We start from the raw sequence: 24,745 nt of genomic DNA, 5'->3' as shown, positions 1-24,745 counted from the left end.
TGCAGCCGGCCAGGCTCCGTGTTCAGCACCAGGGCTCCGGTGCTAGGGAGTAAGGGCGAGGAGAGGGGAGGGGATCATGGTGGGGACCCCCACCAGCCCCGCCCACTCCCCCAGCCCCCCGGGCCCTGCCCTGCCTGGCCACAGCGCCCCTGAGGCCCCCAATCACTTCCGGTCCTGGTCTCTCCCCCTGCCAGCCCCCCAACCCCCCCCCAAACCCTGTTCTGGCCAGCCCATCCCCCCAGCTCCACAAACCCTGCCAATCTCTGCCCCTGCACCCCGTAGTTTAAAAAAAACAAATAAACAAATCCCAGCACTTACTGGCATTTCCCACTTCGGGATTTTTTTATCAGGTATTTTTCAGTTTTCCAATAGGGAACACCAGAATTCCTGCTAGGGAGGCCAGTGGCAGGACCCTGCCTGCTCAGAGCTAGCACCCTGGACCCATCTGGCTGTGGCTGACCTCCTGGACAAATGGGGCCAGGACGACATGCTTTGACAGTTCAAAGCAGACCATTACACCTGGAACATCTTCCAGGCAATAGCTGCCCAGATGGCCGGGCAGGGAGCACATGTGGCAGTAGCGCTGCACAGAGGTCAGCCCTGCAACCACAGTCCACTGGCAGGTGGCCTAGAGAGGCAGATGCCTATACTAGCTGTGCAGTCCCCATCTGGGTTTGGCAGGTGCGCAGCAGGTCACAGCCAGGCAGCAGCCCCCACTGCCAGACTGCTGCAGTGTGTAGAGGGTGCAGGAAACTCTCAGGGCTGCTTCAGCAGTCCAGCTGGCACAAGGGACAGCAATACCAATTGGCTGGGCCCCGGAAGCTCCTGAGAGCTAGTAGCCATGAGCCACTTGACAGGGCAGCTTTTTATACTGCTGGGGCCAGGACAGGGCAGCCTTTTATACAGCTGGGGATAGCACAGGTGCTGGCCCCAGGTTCTAGCTCCCCCTAGCTGCAGAGCTGGGAGGAACCATCCAGGGTTATTTTGCCCCAAGTGGCACAATTTGCTCCACAACAAAGTGCATGTCCGAGCACTTGCACTGAGGCAAAAAGCCCCAGCTCAAATTTGCATTGCTTCTATTTGAGCTGCTGCAAGTGCACGTGCTTGCATGTGTGGACATGCCCCTGGAATGCAAGATCTGATATCATTAAGATCATCTAGTCCAGCCTTCTGTGCATTACAGGCCAAGAAATCCTGCCCGGTTACCCAGATGTCAATGTCAGTGTCTTGGGCTTGACTAATGGGTATTTTACAAAGAGGTATCCAGTCTTCTTTAAAGATAAATAAAGATAAATAATCCCCTACCTCCCTTGGTACTTTGTTTCAACCGTTAATTCCTCTCAGTATTATAGGTATAGATATATATGACTTAATTTTGGTTTGAGTTTGACTGGATTTGCTTCCAGCCATGGTTTCTTGTTTTCCCTTTCTCTGCTAAGTTAAAGAGACCTTAAATACCTGATGTGTTTTGTCTAGGGAAGGAGCTGTTTTATTGTAATGAATTCACTACTCCATCTGCTTTTTGAGAAGCTAAGCAAACCAAGATCTTCAAATCTTTCCCACTATCCCATTTTCCTTAACTATCAGATGACTGCTATGGCTCTTTTTGTATCATCTCTGCTTTATCAGTAGCTGTAAGATTTCAAAACTACGAATGGCATTTTCTTGTATTGGTATTATTGATGCTATATGCAGAAGTGCAGTCACCTTCCTCCTACCCATTATTCTGTTATTTTTACATCTCAGGATCTTATTAGCATTTTTTTCCCAGCGCTATCTCACTGGCAGTTCATACTGACTTTGCTTCACTTAGAAACAATACACTCTTTTCAGAGTTGTTGCTTTTTCATTGTACAGGTTCAGTCCTCATTCCTTGCTTCAGAGAGCCCAACCTTGTATTTCACCCGAGTTAAAGTAATGTGACAGTGACGTCATAACCATGATGGTCCAGAAATTGAGAGGCAAGGATTTCTTAGTATGATATCTTTAATGTCTTGGATTTGAAATCTTGTCTGACTCTTTCCCAATTATACAGTTGGACAATAAAAGGTATCACCCTAACCAAATACCCGTCTCTCACCTATGTTAAAGGATGCTTTGTTTGAATGGGCCCAGAAGACCAACTGTTCCACCTTGTTCTCTAATGCTCTTGATTCCTTCCCTAGCCTCATCCTTATTTACTGTTTCACTATTTTTTGTATCCTCTGCAGATTTTAATAGACTATCTTAAAGTACCAAGTCAAACACTTTTCAGAAGTTACCCGTCATAAAAAAAAACTTGTAATCTCATTAAAAAAATGAAATCATAAAGCCATGTTGCTGAATTCTTTATTAAATCATGAACATATCAGGTTTTTTTCCATTGTGTCCCCCCCCCCCCGGGATTAATATTAGGTAATTGGCTTGGAGTTACCTCAGTCACCTTGCTTTCCCATTTTGAATTTTTTGCCCCTTTTTCATTCTGGAATTGCTTTTTTGCAGGCCAACTAATAAATACTTCTTTAAAATTTTATTTCCATTCATTTACATTTATTTAGATCTGTGATTTTTTTCCCTCTTGGTTGGTTTTTCTCCTAATGTTCCTCAGCTTCAGGAAATTAGCTTTCTTGAAGCACTACTGCATGCAATGTGTTTATGTAGGTCTTGTCAAACTCATCTCATGTCGTTCTGATTAGTTTAGAAGTGTGGATGATAAAGATGCAATGCACTTAGACATTGAATAGCATTCTCTGTTCTCAACACATCCCATGTTAAGTAGATTGTTGCTGGTTGGCTTTACACTCTGCATGCACCTCATTCATGTAACCAGGTGCTGTTATTTGGTCCCCAAGCAGCCATCATTTTCTAAGCCAGCAATAAATCCATGTCTGTCCTTCAGAGTGAATATGAAATAGTGTTATCAGGAGTTTCAGTGCTCTGGTTTTTAGTGATACAAAATTATTCTTTCCAATTGTTAGACACTGGGCACATCTACACATAAATTAATGCGCTTTTTCAAATTTGTATTAAATTCAGTAGCTCCAATGTGAGGTAACAAATCAATGCACATTAGTCTGCAATAATGCGCAGTAGGGCATTTGAACATTTTTTTTAGTGGTGTTTAATGTGCAGTAGACTATTTTACTATGCGTTACTGTAACATCACAGCTTTTTAATGCGATGTTTTAATGCACAGTAAAATAGTCTACTGTGCATTAAAGCGCATGTATAAACATGCCCTCCACTGCTTATTAGAGATGGACAGCCCACGGCTGCTAGCCTGCAGCTCCCGAAATGGACTCCCCACAACAACACGGTTTTTCCTTTAGTGATTGAGCACATCACCCTGGTCTGCTCGTGTCCTAGGAGAGTAAGGAACTTCTGGAACAGCAGAGTGAGGGCCGTGGTGGAACTCCTGGAAGAGTGTTCCAGAAGGCAAGGTTTTATTTCCCCTAAAAGATATACTGTAGTTCAGGCTCATATTAACTTTGGGCAGTCCTTTGACATCTATCATTCTGGAGGTCAGATTGTAGATGATTGCAAGAGTATCTTCTGGCCTGAGAATCTATTCAGCTTTGAGCAAGTTTCCCGTTATCTAATTTGTCAGTTACTTGATGTATGTTGTGATGCCAGTGCTGATGAATGACGGAGATGGTCAAAATGAATACAAGAGATTATGTAAAGCAGGCTGCAGCTCCAACTGAAACATCAGCTGGGCTTGGTAGAGTAGGCGTCCATTCCTGCACTTGCAGGACTGAGTTGCTGACTGTACTCTTGTACAGCAAACGAGATCTGCTCATCGAAGACTGGTAGTCAGCATACGTTCTTACAGTGTCTTTGTAGATATACTCTATGTGTGTGTGATACACACATTTGCTGGTTTTGTATGTGTATACATGCACACACATTATTTTGAGAGAGAGAGAGAGAATATGTGTGTTCACATGTGAGAGATACACATGTGTATATAGACACATATACACACATACTCTGTGTATGTGTGCATGAATGCGTTTATGTATGTGTGTATATTATATATACTCTCCGTGTGTGTGAATATACACTGTATGTATGACACAGAACAAACAAATGCATGCGTGTGCACACAAATGTATGTGTATACACAGAAATATGTGTGTGTATAATGTGTGTATATACATATGTGCATCTATTTATTTTGTTATGCATGCATACACACTATGTATGTATATGTATACACACAGAGACACACACACTGAGAGTATATGCAAACACACAGAGTGTGTGTGAGTGTGTGTACACATATATACACTCACACTTTATATAACTTCCTTTTGGTGTCAAGTCTATTTGAATTTATTTTTTTCTTTATACCCCCCAATATTTTTTTTTTTTAAAGTGTATTATAATGTTTAAATGAGCAACATTGTAGCAGGATCCTTGGTGCTCTTGCTACTTTAAGAGGTGGAACAGTCTGTGGGTGCTGCCAGAGGCAATCAGCAGTCACGTGACCTAAAACGAGGCTGGACTTGCAGGATGTAAGTGCAGAGCCTGACCTGGAGCAAGAGTCTGATCCTGGTAGCCCCTTGCAGGGGGCTGGACTCGATGATCTCTCGAGGTCCCTTCCAGCCCTAATGTCTATGAAATCTATGAAATATGTGAAGAACCGTTGACAAGCGGGGCCGCAGTCAGGAATTCGCCAGACACCTAAGCTGGGGTAAGCAAGTGAGCAGTCATGAGAGCAAGAAGGGTCAAAACCCCATAGCCCACAAGCGATGAGAGGCAGAATCGGAGCCTTGGGGCACTTTTGCACGTGCTCCGGTGGTGGGGAGAGTGGCACTTTTTAATTACAGCAGCTCCAAGAGTCATTCTAATTAAAGCACCTCTGTGTCTCTTGTATCAGCATGCCCGCACTTGAAAATGGTGGTGGGGGTACTTGAACTAAAGCTCATTCAACAAGCTTTAGTTCAAGCACCCCTGCTGCCATTTTTAAGTGTGGGTACACTGAAACATAAGATGCAGGAAGCTGCTGGAGTGCGGTAATTGCCATGCTCCAGCAGACTCAATTAATCAAGTCTAATCCACGGGACTGGATTTCAAGTGTGTTGAAGCAGCCTCCAAACTTGTGTATAGGTGCCCTTGGAGTCTAGGAGAGGCAAGTAGGGCCAGGGAACCTGAAGGTCTCGACTGGCCTAGGAACAGGGCCAGGAGAAGCCAAAGGTCAAGGATGGGCCATAGCTGAAAACCAACAGGGTCAGGGATCTGCAGCCCAGAGGAGGGTGGAGTCGGGACCAGGGGACCAGCGCCTTCAGAGGAGGTGGGATCAGGGCTGTGGACCAGGGCTGCACTTGGAAGTGGCCAAAATGGGAAAAGTGTGTGGCGGAGATGGACAGATGGCTCGAAAGCAAAAAGTGACACCTACGAGGCATGGGCATGGTGTAAGGCATGGTAGGAGCCATTTAATAGCCTGTGAGGCCACAAATACCTTACAATAAACACTTTGTGTTGTTCGTAATTGAAAACCCTTTTTATATATAGAGCTAGATCCTGTTATTTAGTAGGTGTGTTCTTTTTCTTTCTCGTGGCAATTCATATGTATAACTAAGCCATATTTCAGATGCTAAAGGCTAATCATTAGGTTGTATCCGTGTATAGAGTAGCGGCTGACCTGTTGGTCACTGGAGACATGGTGTTTCTTGGAGATCAAGGACATCAGTGTCATGCATCTTCAGCATTTCCGCAGGATACTCTCACTTCGCCTGGGAAAGTCCCTCAGTGTTGAGTTGAAGGATCTTTTTTTTCAGAATCGGTCTGTCATGTTACTGGCCCCAGAAAGAGCCACTAAGTTGCTGCTTTGAAAGACAGGGAGAGGGTTGATCAATGTTTGGTTGCTAAGGTAATGGCATTAATCACGATTTCTCACTTCACGGAGTGGGCCGCATGCAGACTGCCATCTTCCGCTCCGGTAACTTCATTTAACGCAATGTAGTGTGCAACTGTCAGCTTCAACATCCATACTGACTGTGCAAAAATCTACATTCACTTAGCCACGCGAACAAGTGCTGCTGAAATGCAAGTTGTGAAGATACGTCATAGTCAATTTGTGCATGAAGAAAACTCCTGGTGAAACTAATAGATTTTTTTTTTTCATATTGTGTTTTATTTGCACATTTCATTTTGGTTTCAAAGTTTCAAAATAATACCTGGATACTAGGTTGTAAAACACCCCATCTGACTTAACAAGGTGACGTCCATTGGAACCTAAATCTGGCATCTTTTGGCAACTTGTTACAAACCATATGATAGTTTTTATTCATCAAGGCTCAAGGCATCAAACGTATAGTTCAGTACTGTGGCTTTACTCAAAATGTTTGATTTGTTTGCCCACTTGAGTTTTAGTACATCTAATTTTAGGGAAGCTTAAACTGTTTAAAAGGATTTAAGTAAAACCCTGCTCTTTCTCTCTCTCTCCCACCCACCCCTTTCCATTTCTGTCTTGCGTATCGGTCCACTTTTGCCGGCTATTGAGAACCATAGTGAAGCTCATGCATTTTAGGGTTCAAAAACTGCTTCTGGTTTCTTCTTTCCTCCTCAGTTGAATTCCCTTGACTCTACAAAGTATGATAGCATCTATTAGGTTCCCTCAAGCACTGGGATTTCCCAGCACAGAACCCGCTGTGCCCTGAAGCCGGTTTCCCCTGATTTCCATCTAACTCTGGAAGAGCTAAAGGGTTTAGGTTTCATGGACCAGTCTCAGAGCATCTCTGAACCTGCACTCCAAGTCTCTGAAAGATTTCACCTCTTGCAGAAGCCTCTGTCCCTCAAGGAGCCCCGGTGAGCGAGACTCTGGGGTTACGGGGGACCTGGTACAGTTAGAAGGAAGGAGTGGTATTGGGGATGGCTTTCAAGGGTGCTACTTTTTCTTTGTTCAGTGTTTTGACCGAGGGCTGGATTGGGGTCAGTGTTAAGCTGTACCAGCATAGTAACCCCAGGAGGCAGAAAATGGAAGGGACCTCAGGAGGTCACATCTAGTCCAGCTCCTTGCTCAAAGCAGGACCAGTCCCAACCAGAGGCATTGCACACAAGTATAAAAGGTTTTTTCTCTCTCTCTCTCTCTCTGTTGCTTGCCTTGCAAGAATATCTGCCTCCTTGGGTATAGCATCAGGGGCCATTACTCAAGTATTTGCTTCTAAATCATTGAGCATTCAGGCCTGTAGCATCCAAATGGCTGCAGTCATCTGGCTAATATGGCAAGAAAACAGCACTGGAGATGTGCTCCATCACTTTCATTATAAACCCATGAAAATAGACCTTGACTATTTAAAAAAGCGTGCAGGAAGGAGTACGTTATTCCCCCGGTTAGAGATGGCAGTATTTTATCCATAACACAGGTAAATACCATGAGCCCCCTGAATATTCATCTTCTAAGAAATCCTCTTCACCAGTGCCTGCCTCTCTCCAGAATCACTGTGACAATTTGGAGAGCTGGTTGCTTTTCTCTTAAAGCTCACAGGTGCTATCCAGTCTGTACGGCAGTTCCTTGGAATGATCCAGGTTCTGCCCCTTTCCTTGGTGTCAAACGAGGTCCCTCCATGGTGATCCATGTCTCTCCAGATAAAGCACAGCATCTCTTCAGCCTTGACCAAAAATATGGGACCTGATGAGATTCAAGGCAAAACAAGCAACACCGCTGTTGATTTGTGAGCAGCAGTTTGGCTGATGTGGATTCTGACTCTTTGTTAGGGCAAAGCTTTAATTCACCCTGATTTGGTGGCTGAATCTCAAAATCCAAATTGAATCAGAGGAGCCTTTAATCTCTCTGAATTGAACTGGGACCCTCTGAATCAGTTTGGAGAGATTCAGAAAGATTCGGCGATTCAGACGTAGAGACGGCTTTAAATGTTTTTTTCTATATACCTCTAGATAGCAGCAGCTCGTGAACGTTGCAATGTTGGGGTGAATGGGGGGCTCCCCAGCATGCTCAGCAGCAGACCCAAAAGTGGACCAGAAGCACTTCCAGTCCACTTCCAGGTCTGCAGGGAAGTGTGCTGCTCCCCCGCCAAACCCCCTCCTTGGCTTCTGGGTCTGGGGGGTGGGGGAAGGGCACCTAGGGGTCCCCTTGCAGCACATCACCAAGCTGGGGGGGGGGGGGGCGGCCCTGTATGCTCCCTGGCAGACCCAGAAGTGGACTGGAAATACTTCTGATCCACTTCTGGGTTCGCCGCCAAGCACGTGGAAGCCCCCACCCTGCTCCTGGAGTGGATGGGATGCTCCATCCACTCCAGCATTGCAGCGATCACGAGCCGCAATCACGAGCCATGATGCTCCAAATCGGCATTGACTCTTCAGATTCAGATTTGGCCAAATCGAATCAGGGACAGTAATCTGAATTATCTAATCGAATCACTGTCCCTGTTTTGGGCCAAATCTGAATTGCACCCTCTACTCTGTGTTCTCGGTGAAAATCAGTATTTTGCACAATTATTCTTGTTAATATTGCTGTTGCAAACAGCTCCACATAGCCACAAAAAATAAAGCCAAGCATTCCCTGGTCCCTGTATCAGCTTAGGAAGCAGCCAGTGGCCAAAAACTATTATGTCAAAACCTGCAAATTGTGTAGTTACTAATGTATTCAATTACTGTGTTTAATACTATTCATATATCACAAAATGTGCATTTGCAAGATATGAACATGTTGATGGATTAAAGGAGTATTTGGTGTTGATAGGGGGTGGGACGATATAACTTCACCTGATGAATGCAAATGGGCTTTCTTTGAGACACTGTAAATGTGTTTTATAACTTTGAAATGTAATTAGCTAAGGGGAGGTGAAAGGGTGAAAATACTTCTGGGGCAGTGTTAGGAAGAAAACAGTTTCTTCTGTCTTTATTTGATCACAGCCTGGTTTTGTGGCCTCCTTTGAGATGTTTGCTCAGGATTTCCTGCACCAGTCTGACGTGCAGACTGCAATTACAAACGCTGTGTACATGCGTGATGGATTTTTCTCACCCTGCGCATGTGTCTCCTACTCTTTCTGTGACTCATTGTAGACTTTCCTTTTCAGTTAAGTCTGATACTACATCCATCGTGGTTGTTTAATCTGGTTTCAGCCATTCTGAAAGCAGTTTAAGTGCACTGAACTTCTATCATGGTACCAATTTGAACCAGTTTCCGATTGCTTATATCGATTTACATGTCATTTCTGTCCCTAGCCTTTGTGTACCAAAGATCTGAGGTTTGGTAGGAGGGAATTTCATGGCTGTCGGTTTCAGGAAGCCCTGGAATGGACGTTAGCGTAGGCAAACGTTTTCTACATGTAACGGCAGAGAACTGAACTCAGTATTGGAAACTCGTCCAGTCCCATTTTCCAAACTCCCTACCAAGGTAGAGGTACGGTAAGTGTCCGACCACAGTCCTAGTTCTCGAAGTATTGGATGGCCTCTGAATCTGAGTTTCCTATTAAAAAGTTGTTTCTAATCCCCATGTTTGTGAACAAAACCTAGACTATACATCCAAGTTTCTCCAGCGCAGAGTTAAAATGATCGGTGCTCTCCTGGAAAAAAAACTTGGAGGGCAGTAGTACGTATCCATATATCTGCTGTTCTATGAGAGGGTAATTGGAAAGGATTCAAATCTGCCCCTACTCTAAAAGCAAATCTGCTAGGAATGGACAAATGGTTCTTATACCAAGGATAGTTTCATAAGGAAACTCTGAGACCTTTGCAAAAACAGAGGTGAAAAATAACAATCCTGCGGCAAGTGGGAGGTTCAAACTCGCATCTCCCCCAGAGAGCACCAAGAGGACCAGGCCACAGGGAGCTGTAGGTCATGGGGCACTCTCCACCCTTCCTACTTGTGCCGGGTCACTTTGCTGGAAGGAAGGCAAGATTCACGGGGCCCTGCAGTAAGGGCAAAGATGTCCTAGCCTAGTGCTTAGGACACTCACCTGGGAGAATCCTGGGTTCCCATCACTGCTCCCAGGATACTGCCTGTAGTTTGTCTTAGGCCCCTGGCAGACATTACACTTACAGCGTGATTCACCAGTTAATTATATGTTAAAGTGCAACTTGTCCACACATTTGGGCAATTAGCGGTGCAGTAACACAAGAAATAAGCCACAAAATTATTGCACAGAAAATGTATAATCATTTTGTAGCTGTTTTCTACCTTGCCCTAAATTGAACATGTGACTTGGTGGACTGGTCAACGATTAGCTCGCTGTCTGCTGCCCCCAGGACCTCATGGGGTCTTGAATTATTCCCTGTGTGATCCCAGCCAGATGACGATCAGCTGATTGTTGGCTGGCTCCAGGGACCCACTGGCACCCATGTTCCCAGGCTGCCCCTGCACCAGCAAGCAGGGTGTGATTTTAAAGTGATTTAAAATAGACATAAAAGTGTGCGTCCTGCCACGCACGTGCAGCACAATGCAATAATTGGGATCACGCCTTTCCTTGAACACCTGGAGTGCCTCAGCTTCAGGCAAGCCCCACTTCAGATGCCAGAGTCCTTTACTGGCTCTATCTTTGAGTGTGTCGGTGCTGTTCTCTGCTTCCACCACCTATAGCTGCCTCTCATGACTGTTGTAAGAGCTGTGCAATCTTAGGAAACCTGCCTGCAGCTGATAAGCCTTGGGGGTGCATTTATTTGTAGGCATGGAGGAGGTTTCTGCACATGTTAATGCGTGATAATCAGTGTCAGCTTGCCAGGAGAGGGAGCAGACAGCGCATCCCTTAGCTTTCCCCCATGATGATCTATGCATTGTTCTTTAACCCAGTGGTGAGTAGGAGGCTGGAAGGGAAGCAGGGGAGGTGGTGGGCAGAAGCTGTGCACCAGAGCTCAGGCAGAAATAAAATAAGGAGAATGCTGATTGCCTTGCTCCATGCAAGAAGAAAGAGACTTTTTCTATGATTATTGTTTCTACAGGCAACAGCTGTAGCAGGATGAATTTTTGGGAACCTGACCCGGTCTCTGTAGTCTACAGATATATTTGTATTCTGGTGGTTGAAAGGGTTTTAGTTAATACCAGGATGGCCAGAGATTGTGATAGTTGTTGGAACATGCTCAAAGGAACAGAAATGAAGGTGTAAAACACGGTGGGATTTATGGAGCAAGGAATAAAATAATAAAAAGGGAAGAAGGGTAAAGGTTAACAATACCGAAGTGAACAAGTAACAGCAATGCACAGAATACGTTACCAAACACTGTCTCTTTACCTGGCAGGAGAGATGCCATGACGATGGTTTCGACCCAGGCGGTTCTGCTGACCTGGCCGGGGCGATCCCCTTCTTCTTGGCCTTGGATGACTTGGTGTAGTCGAGGGTGCATTGCAGGCAGCCCCCTTGTGAGAGTCTACTATAGCCTCCCAATGCGAGGATCTCAGCTACACAATTTATGGTGGAGGTTTCCCTCTAGCTTGCTCCTTTGGTCTTTTGGCTAAGAGCAAGTGAGAGTAGGGGGCATCCAGACCCCAGGTCCTCTGGGCTTGCATGTAGGATGCCTGCCTTGGGTTTGGGAGTATCTGAAGCCCCGGGCTGAAGAGTCTTGGAGGTAAGATACTTGTTGGTGGTAGCATTATGCAGACTCGAAGGACTGAAGTTCAGGTGATAGAATTCAGAACCTTTGGGGCTAATTTGGCATGAGATTAAAAATAAAACATAAAAATACCAAGAGCTTTGAGTATCACGGTGGTGTTTAAAGGTGCAACCAGAACTGTCCCATGTAACCAGCCTAACGCATGTGGAGGTTGAATAGATATCTGGCTGGGGTATTGTGATCCCAGCACTCGTTCCTGCCATGGCAGGGGGTCAGACTTGAGGATCTGTTCAGGTCCCTTCCGACCCTGGAAACTATGAAAGAAACTTAATCAACGAGGTAAATGGCTAAATTTCCAGATGGGCTGGGGGGGGGCTGTGCATGCCAGATGGTGGAACTGAACGGTGTTCGTTCTGCTGTTGAGTGCAGTTCTGGAGCTGTGGGTGTGTATCGATTTACAATGGTATTTAACAATTAAGAGATGCTACTGTCAAACCAAGCATATCCCTATAGAGTTAGCAACAGAAGTGTCCACAGGGATAGTCAGTTGGTGTCGACAAGGCTCTTGCGGAAAGACGAGAGCGAGTGATTTGTTCTTCCTCTCCAGGTTGTGATTAAATGGAGGAGTTCAGGGCAACGCAGCTTGTTAGCAATAGGTGCAGTTCCTGCTTGGACGAGCAGCTTTGGATGTGCGGGTGTGGGGTAGGGTCCAGGCAGAAAGGAGTGGAGCAGTAGCAGGACACAGGGCTGTGGTTCCTCTAGTTCTGTAAATGCAGGTGTTTCCTAGCTAGAAATCCTTTTACCATGCTGCAGCTCTGATGCTTCTTCATCTTGGGTATCTGGAAAAACAGAGAAAAGGCCAGGTAACCTGTGTGCTGGATTGCTAGTCTATGAGACCTTCCAGACAGAAAATATCGACCGTCCTTTCAGTGGCTTCAGAAACACCGTGTTGGCCATGCTAGATGCTGGGGAGTCAGGACTGGTGCTTTATCCAAAGTAAAATAGACAAAAACAGCAGTTCACTTACTGGTAGTCAATTTTGCAGTTTAGTACTTGGGCAGTTAGGGAGGTCTGTCCTGACCAAGTAGACAATTAGCTTATGGCCAGAAGCCTGAGATCCTCTTTTCCTTATCTTAGCTTGCAGATGCTATTGTGGCAGCAGCCAAAATGGGGAAGGGATGAGGTTTAAAATGACTTTCTATTAAACTTGACTATCCATTAGCTTGGAAGGAGAAAGTGCTGTAACACTCTCTATGTGTACCGGGGGAGGAAACATCCAAATGAAAACCGACTCATTGAGGTTCCTGACAAATAGAGCGGGTTGAATTATTCCTTCAGATACCTTGTATCAGAGAATTCAACTTCCTTTTCTTCAATTGGAAAATTATTGCTGTTTAATACATTTGTCATCCCTGCGTATTTGTGGGATGCAGCATGTGAACAAATTGCAGCTCAGGTGGTGGTTACAAATTATTCATTAGGGCAACTGTTGATTTATTTATTGTGTGGGATTGGCCAGCGAAGTCCAACAGTGTGGTTTCTGCTTTCTGAATAGCTGACGGCAGCTTTTTAAGTGGAAAGAAAAATGATGACAAATGACCAATGTACCCAGGGACAAATTTCTGCCTGCTACATTTCATGAAACTTTAAAAACCCGTGACCATTCAGATAATAAAACAGTCAATTACATGAGTTTCCAAGTAACAGCAAACCAAACAGAACATGTCTTGTGTTGTCTGTTCAGCTGTGTGAACAAAATAATTCTTTTGTTCCCTAATTAAAATCGTTATACTTCTTTAGGAATAGTTGTTTGCTCTCTACAGTACGGGGGATGCCCACGGGGACCTGGCCAGAATGCAAAACATGTTATATTTATGTGTGTAGAGTCTAGGGAAGGAGGAGGGAAAATTAAAAAATAATAATAATAAAAAAGGCACACAACAGCTATCATCAATGAAGTGTCAGCTCTTTTATATGTCTACAAAGTTATGAAAATGCTAATTCAGAATGGCTTTTGTTAGTTCAAAAGCAGTTGTTTTTGTTCAAGGAGTTCCTGAGCTAACAAAATTGAGCCTGAATTAGCATTTTCACAAGTTGTAGAGATATAAAGAGGTGACACTAGATGCTCTCGTAGCTTGCTTTGTACTTCATTTCCATTTCAAATTGTTATGCTTCCTGTTTATGTGCAAACTGCTTATTACCCAAAGTAGGTATCCAGACAAGGAAATTTTCACTCGGTAACCTTTACCATTTGTAACAATGTCACACTTCATTGGCTGTGAGCATATAAATACACGAGACGAGATAGGAGGATGCTGTAGCGTGTCCTGATTTCACTCCAGGATGCGCCCAGCCTGAGACGCTCTACAATCAGTTGCAAGAGTAGAGGAAGAGAAGGGTACTCGGAGTACTTTCTGCTGTGGGAAGGAATGGAGGGCAACACAGCAGAAATGTCATATCTGAACACTGTCTTCCACTGTGCATGTGTTCAGCATGAATATTTGCTTATAACATTTCCAACCGGTCTTGTCCTTGTGAGGCTTCCCAGTTGGAAACAAAATATATATAATTTGAGATTACGTAAGGAGCATTCGTATTGAGTGCTTCAGAAGTTATACATATGAAAAGAGCTTCATGGCTGACTTTTAAATGGGTATGATGCTTGTCTTCCAAGAGAGAAGCACCGTACCATGATGCTTGTGTGAATAGCCTTTGCCTCTTGGGCACTGATAGCAATGGAGGGCAGAGACCAAGTTATTGAGAGGAGAGAACATAGTGTGTGAATCTAAGGGCAGACTTCAGGCATGCCTTGCCTTTTCCCCATATAGCACGCTTCCCCAGAGTTGCTCTGCAAGGCTATTTCCATCTTCTGCCAGATGTGAGATGAGGCCTGTGATTACTTTTACTGATATTAGATCAATAGCTGCATTTCTGTATCTTCAGGCACTGTGGTATGACAGTTGAGACAGGGAACATACTTAGACAGAGAGAGAGGTAGCAAGCACTGAGGAGCATTGAAGTGGTATATGTACCTGTCTGTCCCCCTGTCTGATTTATAGATGGCATCTATTCCTTGCTCACCTGGCAAGAGTGATGGAGACTTGAGCAGCAGATGTTGCAGTAATGATGCTGATTAACTCTTCAAGCATTTCAACCATGTCCTTAACCACATGGATTTGAGTAGTCACAACAACTTCATTGGGGCTGGTTGTAGATGTAGAATTGAGTGTGCACAAAACGTGTTTTTCCAGGCTGTGGTTAAAACTGGTCAGAGCTATGTTTTATTAGACTGACTTTGGACTTCTCTCTGTGTTTCTAGCCTTAAAAAAAGGTCGGTTTTGGATCACGCCAGACCCATATCACAAAGACGACAACATCCAGATTGGGCGGGAGGTGAAAATCTCTTGCCAGGTGGAAGCTGTTCCTTCAGAAGAACTCACGTTTAGTTGGTTTAAAAATGGACGCCCTTTGCGAAGCTCAGAGAGGATGGTCATTACCCAGACAGATCCAGACGTGTCCCCTGGCACCACCAACCTGGATATCATCGACTTGAAATTCACGGACTTTGGGACCTACACTTGTGTGGCATCCTTGAAAGGAGGCGGCATATCTGATATCAGCATTGATGTGAATATCTCCAGCAGTACAGGTAAGGTGGTTTCCTTCACCATTAACTTGACTAGTTAAAGGCTGAATTGCGGGGGGAAGGGCGTGATTGCCAAGATCTACCCCATAAATTAGGCAACTGCTTCAGTCCCAGACAGAGTGCTGAGCTCCTTGCGCATGAAAGGTAGATGCAATTCTGGATAGATGGCAGGTGATACGGCCCTCCACTGCTCGAATCCAGAGTCATCAAGTGTGGGGAAGCAGCACTTTCTAATGGGTATGTTGTGAATGGTCACGGTCATGCTGTTCCTGGGAAGCAATGCCTTAAGTGTGAATTTTGGCCAGTATATATTTACATATTCATGTCTGCAAGGAAGTGCATATCTTTGTTGATGGAGGTAAAGTTTTCCTGCTCTCTTGGCTGAGAATGCATCCTTCGGGTGGTGTGTGCAAAAAATGGCAGTATAAATGACCAGTGTTTGCTTACCTCTTTGGTGGGCAGTTTCTCATTGATTTGAGCCTGCATGCACAAATGTAGCATTGTCTTGCAGTTGCTGCTTATTTTCCCTTGGGGCTGTCATTAGTGGTGTGATCCCAACGGCTGTTGTACTCGCAGAGCAACTGTAGGCCCTAGGTTACTGCACAGCGGTTCTTGTAGGGGCAGTGACTTTGTGTTTGGGCAGTTTATAAATCAGAATGTTCTGTTTGTATTTTTTTTTTTTGGTTTATTTTCCCAATTGTGGCAAATCAAGTATTAATTTCACAGAACTGGCAATCTTATTTCTGCCGTGGGTCTGAGACTACAGGGGATTCTCAGCGTCCCTTCAGCCAGGCTCAGCTGGGCACCACTATTTATTTTTATAAGCCAGAAAATGTGTTTTGCAAAAAAAAAAAAGACTTCTTTGTGCCAGGATAAATTAGACGTGGGGGTTGTGGGGGGAGGGGGTGAAGGAGTCAGGGTGGATAGGCTTGCTTGTCACTTTTCATAACAAAGGCACGTTTCATTTCCAGAACAAAAAAATCCTGTTGAAGCGCAGAAGCAAAGAATTCCAATATTAGGCTCGTTATAGTTTCTGCCTTTGGTATGATGCCTGGCATGACACATTTCCTTAGACTGTGCTAGCCAGCTATTCACTGATCTACAGTGTGCAGTGCTTGTCAGTGGAAGTACAACAGCAAAGAACACACAGGCTGGACCAATTTTTCTAGCCGAGCAAGTAAGTGTTGCTGAATAAATGCTTTCTGACCCCTTTCCCTGCAAGCACATGCTCATACATGCGGCCCAGCTTTTATAAGCAGCGTTTAAATCATCAGTTCATCTTCAAGAAGAAGGTCCCCATTTCCTGAGTCTCCTATTTTCCTATTCAATAGCACTGTGCACTTAAATATCACCTTCTGTTCAACATGATGTGAAAACTCTCTCACGCCAACTATTTTCCCAGTTGCCTGACTCCTCCTCCATACTTTGAGCTACAAACCTTCCCCTTGTCCTCAGTAGCACTCCATGGGTACCAATAGGGAGTTGCCTGTTGTGTGTATAATTGGTAATAAAAGAGACACAGAAAGGGACTAAGCAGGTTTTCCAGAAGGAAATAGGTATTTCAGGGCTGGTGCAAGCATGCGGCTGCAGAATCTAGTGTTGTGTATTGGTCCCTCTGGCATCTGGCAGCATGTACAGACATTCACTCTCCCAGGAGAAACTCTCTTGGGAGTGATTTGACCCTGATTGCTCCCAGGTTATTTTTCTCTTGGAGCAGCCATTTTTATTCTGGGAGAAAAATTCTGAACATCTGTCCACTCATACTTTCTCTTGGGACAGTAGTGTCTCCCCCAGGAGAACTGAATGTCTGTACAAAGTCAGAAGGACTGGAAGGGCCTGTGGCTGTAGAGAAGTAGCCTCGTGGATCTGGAAGTAGCCTCGTGAGTCTGAGGCCTTCCAGAGTCTAGTTCTAGCTAATGTCACTGCTCCTCACTGAGGAAGTGGATCTGGAAAGTGGAGAGGAGGTCACTGGTCTAGTCTCCATAACCGTATGCATTGCCAACACACACTTTTCTGACATCATACGCTGTTGTTTTAGGCAAAATATTGTAGCCACCTATAAGTGCAGGTGGAAGTCATGGCACCCCAACATTTAATTCAGCATGTGCACACAGACAAGCCCATTTGATCTCTAAATAATGTGATTTGTGTCTGCACCATAGCAGGAGTTCCCTTTCAGAGTGTGAACCTGATAAATCAGCTTTGCATGGCCGGAGAAGCCTGGTTAGTTCCCAAATCATGTCTGGGGGCTAAATTACTTCAGAAATGTTAGTGGTGGCCTGGCCCATTGAAAGATCAAGTGTATGGTGAGTAACAGGAGGGATGGACCAGTGGTGTGCGGGTGAGAGCTGGGAACCCTGACTTCATAGATGGATGTGGTTGGAATGGACCTCAAGGCTCAGCTATTCCCTCCCATGCCCAAAGACAGGATGCACTAATCCTGAACCATCCCAGAGAGATTCCTATCTGGCCTCTTCTTGAAAACCTTCAGGGTAGAGATGCCATGTCTTCCCTGGGCGTCTTGGTCCATTGCCCTGCGCTTTTCCAGATAGGAAGTTTCTTCTTCAGATTTCATCTAAATCTGCTTTGCTCCAATATAAAGCTATTGCCTCATGTCCTGCCCTATATAGAAAAGGAAAGCAGTGTTTCTCCTTCAGAGCAGTGTTTCAAATATCGAAAACTGCTCTCCAGTCCCTCCTCAGCCTCCAGAGTGAATGCCCCTCCTGGGTTCAGCGGTCCCTTGTACGGCTTGTTTTCAACCCCCTGTGTCATCTGCAGTGTGCTCCTGCCCTCCTCTGCCAGCAGCTTCATTTATGACCATGGGCACGCAAGCTGTGTTGACATCCATCTGTAAAATAGGAATAATAATGCGTCTCTGCCCCAAGTCAGTTGCTGTGGATAACTGCATCACCAAGTGTGAGGTGGACTCATAGTCTGGCAGCTGCAGAAGTACCTGAAAGTGTAGCCTTGTCCTGGATCTGGCACGGACATGGGAGAAGCATCTCTCCATCCCATAGTAAATTCCTCCCATTCCTCCACTTCCTCCATGTTCTTTTTTCTTTAAAAATAAAACAGGTGTTTTTTTGTGGACTCTGTTGAGGATGCAGTGCCAATCCTGAACTAAGATCCACATGATCAAGAGAGCTTAGGTAAGTGGATCTGATTGCAAATCCAGAGTCTACCCAGAGACATGAATGCACAGCTAGCGCTCAGACAGTTGCCCTTCATTATATATCACACCCTACAAAAAACAGTGCCTGAGCACGCAAGCCTGACGCAGCTTCAGGAACATGATCAGCCATTGTGGAAATCCTGTTTTTGTTTCCACCAAGATCCCTTCTTAGCTCCAGTCTCATGGCAAGGTTAAACCTGCAGAGATTTGATTTCATTTGATTTTAATTGTTGGAAGGCCCACGCTACATGCATTCATGGTGTAAAGCTTTCCAGACTCCTAGTCATGGCATGACTAACATGCTGGAACAATGTAATAAGGGTAAAGAGAGGATTTTTGGAGGGCATGCTCTAATGAAGACACTGACTCATCGTTTGTTTGTCTGGCAGATAGGGCTACATAGTTTTTTTTTAATTAAGAAAAACCCTTCTCTGCCAGAGGCCAAGAAGTCCTGGTGCCTTGGTCTGTCCTTGCCAGATCCATCGCTTTTCTTATTCTGAAATGCTGTGTCCATCAGAAAAATCTTCATTTCCTCAGACAGGCAAGCAGGCATGTACAGCACGTCCCCAGTGAAGGCCTCACTTATCTGTGCTACTGGTGTTGGGAGAGTTTCCCCCTAAGGAACACGTCTTCTCCTTTCTAGATGGCACTGGGCTGACGCCTCGTCCAGCTGCTGCCGAGGTCTCGCTATATGCTATTAGAGTCATTGCTGGAAAGTACGTGGTCTGTTATTTGGGCCACCCAGTGTATTGCTTCTTAGCCAACCTGAAGGGGAAATGCAGGTTCAAATTAAGATACTGCTGCGGATATCTCAGAGCAGTGCTTCCCACCCTTTTCCTTAGGATGACCCCATTTCTGACCCTGTTTCCCAGCATGACTCCCTACCATCAGCCCCACACAGGTGCCCATCTGTCAGACCCCCAGTCCTACTGGTGTCCCTCACTCATGACCAGCAGCCACTTGCCCCCCCGCTAGTCCTACCAGAGGGGGGGCCCCAGCTGCCAGGGCTACAGGATCAGGGCCAGGCCGCCTGCGGCAGCACCCGAGCCCCGGATACCACCCATGGGAGGTGGAAGTTGCTGTGGCCAGAGTGCAACATGGAGCCTTGCTCCCCTCCCCATCCCCCCCTCTTCCCACGGGTGGCATGGCCGGAGCAGAGCCCATGGGGGATGACAGTGGATGCGGGTTGCCTTGTGTGGGCTCAGGGCTCCCAGCTCTGCTGCACTCCCCCAAGGTGCCTCTCCGGCTCAGCGGGCAGGACACGGAGCAGGAGGGTGGAGGGGCTCAGTGTTGTTGCTTAGAGCCTTACGCCAGCTATGCTGCCATGGTGAGGTGCCCTCTGCCCACCCGGCAGCAGCAGCAGTGTGGAGTTGTACCCATTGCTGCTGGTGGCACCTCGTCTTGGGGGTGCAGCCAGCATCGGGCTCCTGGCAGTGACGCCGAGCCTCCCTGCTTCACTCTGCCGTGTAGGCGAGGGCAGCAGGGGGAGCCCTGATCCTGCAGTGGGCAGCCCACATTCTCCACCACCCGTGGGCTCCGTGACTCCATTTCTTATTGTTGCGACCCCAAATGAAGTTGCGACCCCAAAGTTGGGAACCACTTTCTTAGAGCAATAGGGTGGGTCACTCGTGTGTCATTTTGTTCTATGTTATGGCCCAGCAGTTACAAAATGGACTGTGGGTTAACCCCATCCTGCCCATGTCTACTAAGGCTTTGCTTAACTCCTCAGAGATGATATTAAGCAAGCTCGAATGGCAACTGGAAACAATCTGCTGTTCAGTCTTGTGTTTCAGAGGCTTTAAAGAAAAGCCTTCTCTTGGTAGAGCAACCCAGTTGTTGTCTCTGCAGTTGATGATAGCCAGACTCTGGATGCTCATAGAGTGCCCTGCTACAAAATGAAGTTGGTGTGAACTGGTCCTGGCATATGTCCCTGATTTGCACCATCATAAATCCCATGGGGGAAAAAATGTGCTGAAATGCATAATCTTTGCTGGTCCAGTTTGTAAAGATGCAAACTCAGCCAGTCAAGGGATTTGCCATCCTGTGGCTTCTAGGAGTGAGTCCAAGTGCTCTAAACTAGATCAGGGAGGTAAAGATAGAAAATGTGATGCCTGACTAAAGTTTTGGGAAGTTTTGCAGGAAGAGGTGGTGGAAGAAAGAGTGGGTGGAGGGCAGGGGACCGCAGCTCCTAAATAATGGGATCATAGTGAAAAAACAAACTGAACAGTGCAGACAGAGGCTATAAGACAACAGTTCTCCCAGATCTACTTTGAATGATGCTGGACCTACTGCAAAGGCAGCAAGAGTCCAAGTGAGTCTGGTGCACCTACTGTTTCGCTTTGCCCTTTGCTGACTTCAAGAAAGTAAGAGAGGAGATGGCCTTTCAACTCTCCTATGAAATATGAACTTTCATTTCTACCCAGGAGAACTTTTATGATTTTTTCTCCTGTGCTTGAAGAAGGGTGTTTGTGCCTGGAAGTTTTCAATTAAAGATTTTTTTTTTTTTTTTTGCAAAAATCTATTTAGCCTAATAAAAGATATCACCTCTACCATGAGTCCTGATTCCTTTTTGCCTCTAGACTTATACGGCTATAACCTGACAGTAATTAAGGTACATTAATGAACATGTAGACATGCCCAGTGATTAGTTTTCTCAAGTATGAATAGGTGAAGGCCCTTAAATTAATTATTGCCCTATGAACCAGTCCTGACCAACATGTGAAACATAATAATGTGTTCCTATCAAATGCCACGATTCATACAAACTTAAGATCGATAAGGCTTAGCATAAACTTGACATGATCTATCCGCAGAGATGGCACGTCCCATATCACTAAAACAAATGCAAGGAGCGTGTGTGATTTTCCACAAACACTTCACAATATTGTGGGCTTGGGACCACCTATGATACAAGCTGAGAAAGCTCATTTCCATGACCCCTGGTGGGTAGCACTTCACAATAGGAGAGAGGAAAAAATCCCTGAATACTCCGAGTTGGAGAAATCTACTCGCGTATTTAGGCTGGGTGATTATCACGTTTCTCAGTAAACCGTTTATCTCTATTACTTCCCAACCTGATCCAAATCCTGCTAGAAACAGGCTCCAGGCCTGAGGGACTTGATCAAAGAATTAATGAAATGCTGAAAGTTTCAAAGGGGCTTCCGCTAAACAAATAGTTGCCCTCCGGTAAAAGGAGTCGCTAAGACTGACTGTGATGTGTTGCCTGGAGTGTGAGAGAGATTCAGGCAAATCTGTGCAGCATTTGTTGCAATGGGTTTCCAGATATGAGTTTAGTAATAATATTGATAATGATAATAACAATAGCAATAACCATAATAATAGCGGTAGCAGCGTAGAGCTGTGATACAGTGACTTCCACAGTAGCTCTCAGGTACTTTGCAAAGGGATTCTGTATCATTAGCCTCATTTTGCAGAAGAGGGGATTGAGTCACAGGCAGGAAAAGTAACTTGTGCAGCAGGGTTGTCACCCAGCAAGTCAGTGGCAGAAGCAGAAATCAACTGCACAAAAAGTGCCAAGTGCTGCACTTAGGATGAAGCAGTCCAATGCACTGGTTCAGGCTGGGACTGACTGGCTGGGCAGCAGCTCTGCAGAAAAGGATCTTGGGCTGACAGGAGACAAGAAGCTGGGTGGGAGCCAGCAGCGCGCCCTTGGTGCCAAAAAGGCTACCAGCATCCTGGACTGCATCGGTAGGAGCCGTGCCAGCAGATGGAGGGAAGTGATTCTTCCCCTCTATTCAGCACCGGTGAGGCCACATCTGGAGTCCTGTGTCCAGCTGTGGGCCCCCACTACAGAAAGGATGTGGACACACTGGAGAGTCCAGCAGACAGCAAGGAAAATGGTTGCGGGGCTGTGGGACAGGACTGGTGGGGAGAGGCTGAGGGAAATGGGCTGATTTAGTTTGGAGAAGAGAAGACCGAGGGGGATTTGACAGCAGCCTTCACCTCCCCGCAGGGGGGCTGCAAAGAGGATGGAGCTGGGCTGTTCTCAGTGAGGGCAGACGACAGGACAAGGAGCAATGGGCTCAAGTTGCAGCAAGGGAAGTTGAGGTTGGGTATTAGGAAAAACTTTCTCATTAGGAGGGTGGTGAAGCGCTGAAGCAGGTTACCTAGAGGAGTGGTGGGATCCCCACCCTTGGAGGTTTTTAAGACCCAGGTAGACAAAGCCTTGTCTGGGATGATGTAGTTGGGGCTGGTCCTGCTGTGAGCAGGGGTTTGGCCTGGATGTGACCTCCTGAGGTCCCTTCCAGCCCTCATTTTCTATGAGTCTATCTCCTGAGTGCCAGGCCAATGCTCTTTGCACCAGGCCACAGGCAGGCAATGCACTCAGTAGCCCGTAGACCTGGAGCTCTTGCCTACACATGTAGTAGCATCAGCCTAACTTTGAGGTTTTTGTTTCGTGCATCATGGCACTTCATGCTTGTCAGTGCTCATTGTACTAACAGGGAAGGAAGCAAGAGTAGCAAAAACAAGCAGATTATTAAATGGTGAATGCAGTGTTTGGGCATGATGGATGGAGGCTCGATGGAAACTTTGTGTTATCATCCTGCCAGGGTGAAATGGAGAAAGGCATTTGGTGCACTCATGCATTACCTGTCTAGCAGAAAGTAACCACTGCATTATCTGTACTTGTGTGGGATCATTTGCAAGAGTGATAGGATATATCGGAAGCATCCATCAGCCGGCCAAACCTGTAAGCTTTTCATAATTTCTGCAGGCAATGATGAATTATGTCAGCTCTTGGATTCACTGTCCCGGAACACACAAGAAAAACAGAAAGAGGCGGGGGCAGGGGGGGGATAACATCCAGGCCCAGTCTGCCTTAATGCCTTAAAAGAAATTTCTGTCTATCTGTATGACTTCATCATCCAATTTGGAGAAGCTGAAAGTGTTTTGGTCGGAATTTGAAGGTCATTAGTGATTCATCAAGATTCATCACTGCTGTGATAGCTGTGAACATAAGGCCCATGCACAAACACATTTTCCAAATGCCAGAGCTTGAATTGTTACCCCAGGCATCTTGCTGTTTGTCTGATATCTGACTTTGGGGATGCTCCTCTATGCCTGATGCCTGCAGAGTTTCCTCTGGAGTCAAAACAGGCTGAAAGAAAGGCTTGTGTGGCTTTGGCAGGCACGAAAGTGCTTGGACGGTCTCCCACTGAGCGACCACAGGGGCAGGGGGGTGCAGTCACACCCCACTTTGATTTCTCCTCCCAGTGGAGTAACTAAAGGTGGACAATGGGGGTCTGAGCCCTGGGCAGTCAGTAAAGGAGGGACTGGAATCGAGGCTGTGTGCATGTGTCAGGGGTGTGTGTGTATGTGTGTGTGTAAACCCTTCCTCAAAGGCACTGGCTGCTGGTTGCAGCCTAGACCAAGGATTTTGACTGGTCTGTGCCGGTGCTCCTGCTGGGACTTAATGCTGGAGGTTCCTGGCTAGGCGGTCTTGCCCCTTCGCTCAGGCTGAGACCTATGCCAATACTGGGGGTCAAGAAGAAATGCCCCACCCCTGGTATGGACTGGGGGCACAGGGAGGGGTGGGGAGGTTACCTTCCACTGTACCAGAGGGCATGTCTCTCTTTCTGGGATCTCTTGAGTGCATCTTAACAACCTTTAACAGCAGCAGGACATTGGTGGCTGTGGTCCCCTTGCTTCCTCTGTGTCACAGTCAGGTGTGATACCTGGTGTTGTGTCGGGGTTGATGGTAGTTTTACTAAGAGGTCAGATGATGGATGGTATAGGGTGGCTTGGACAGGGATGATTCTGCCTCGGGCAAGGGGTTGGATTAGACATGACTTCGGGAGATCCCTGCCAGCCCCACTTTTCTCTATGATTTCAATAGCAGAGGTCGACAACCTTTTACTCATGCCAGACCAAATTAACACAGCTCCGTCAGAAGGCGGGCTGGAGTATGTCAGTAATTATGGGGTTGATCTTTGACAGCAATGTGACAGCGAGCGGCTCTTTCACACAGGACATGTACAACAAGACGTGAACTCGCCCCACATCCTTGCAGTTTCTCAAGAGCAACCTCTGACGCCTGCAAATCCTAGGGTGAGAGGGACTCCCCAGCGCTGCATGCCCAAGGGACAGGGCATGGGAGCAGAGACCGGGGCAGAGGTGCCAGCATGCCTCTGACCAGAAGAAAAAAAAGTCTCCGGCCAGCCCAGCACACAGTTGTGGTTCCCCCATGCGTCCCCAAACCATTTTGCACCCTGTTCTGTACTGATTGGGGATTGGGGACGTGCTGGCATCTCTGTCCCAGTCCCAGCTGCTGCCTGTTGCATGGTGCAGAACGAATGGCAGCACTGCCACAGCATGGGATGCTCCTTGAAGTCGCAGGGTCCTGGAACCTCGTGCGATGGATCTAGCCTGTAGGCTGTATATTGCCAACCCCTGCTCTAAAATAACACTTAAAG

At 46.3% G+C, this 24,745-nt stretch overlaps 1 protein-coding gene across 2 annotated transcripts in view; it reads left to right on the top strand.

The window, feature by feature from the left end:
- Positions 1-24,745, top strand: part of MDGA2 (MAM domain containing glycosylphosphatidylinositol anchor 2) — a 695,817-nt gene that overhangs the window by 410,873 nt on the left and 260,199 nt on the right. For both annotated transcript variants that reach the window (XM_090034430.1, XM_090034431.1), the window contains exon 7: positions 14,813-15,142. In XM_090034430.1, coding sequence (XP_089890556.1) covers positions 14,813-15,142 — 330 coding nt within the window. The remainder of the gene's footprint in view (positions 1-14,812; positions 15,143-24,745) is intronic.

This window comes from Crocodylus siamensis, chromosome 2 (genome assembly GCF_052110815.1).
Source record: "Crocodylus siamensis isolate JL-2025a chromosome 2, ASM5211081v1, whole genome shotgun sequence".
Lineage (NCBI taxonomy): Eukaryota > Metazoa > Chordata > Crocodylia > Crocodylidae > Crocodylus > Crocodylus siamensis.
Note: the sequence above shows the minus strand (reverse complement) of the source record. Positions and strands in the feature narration are given on the sequence as shown.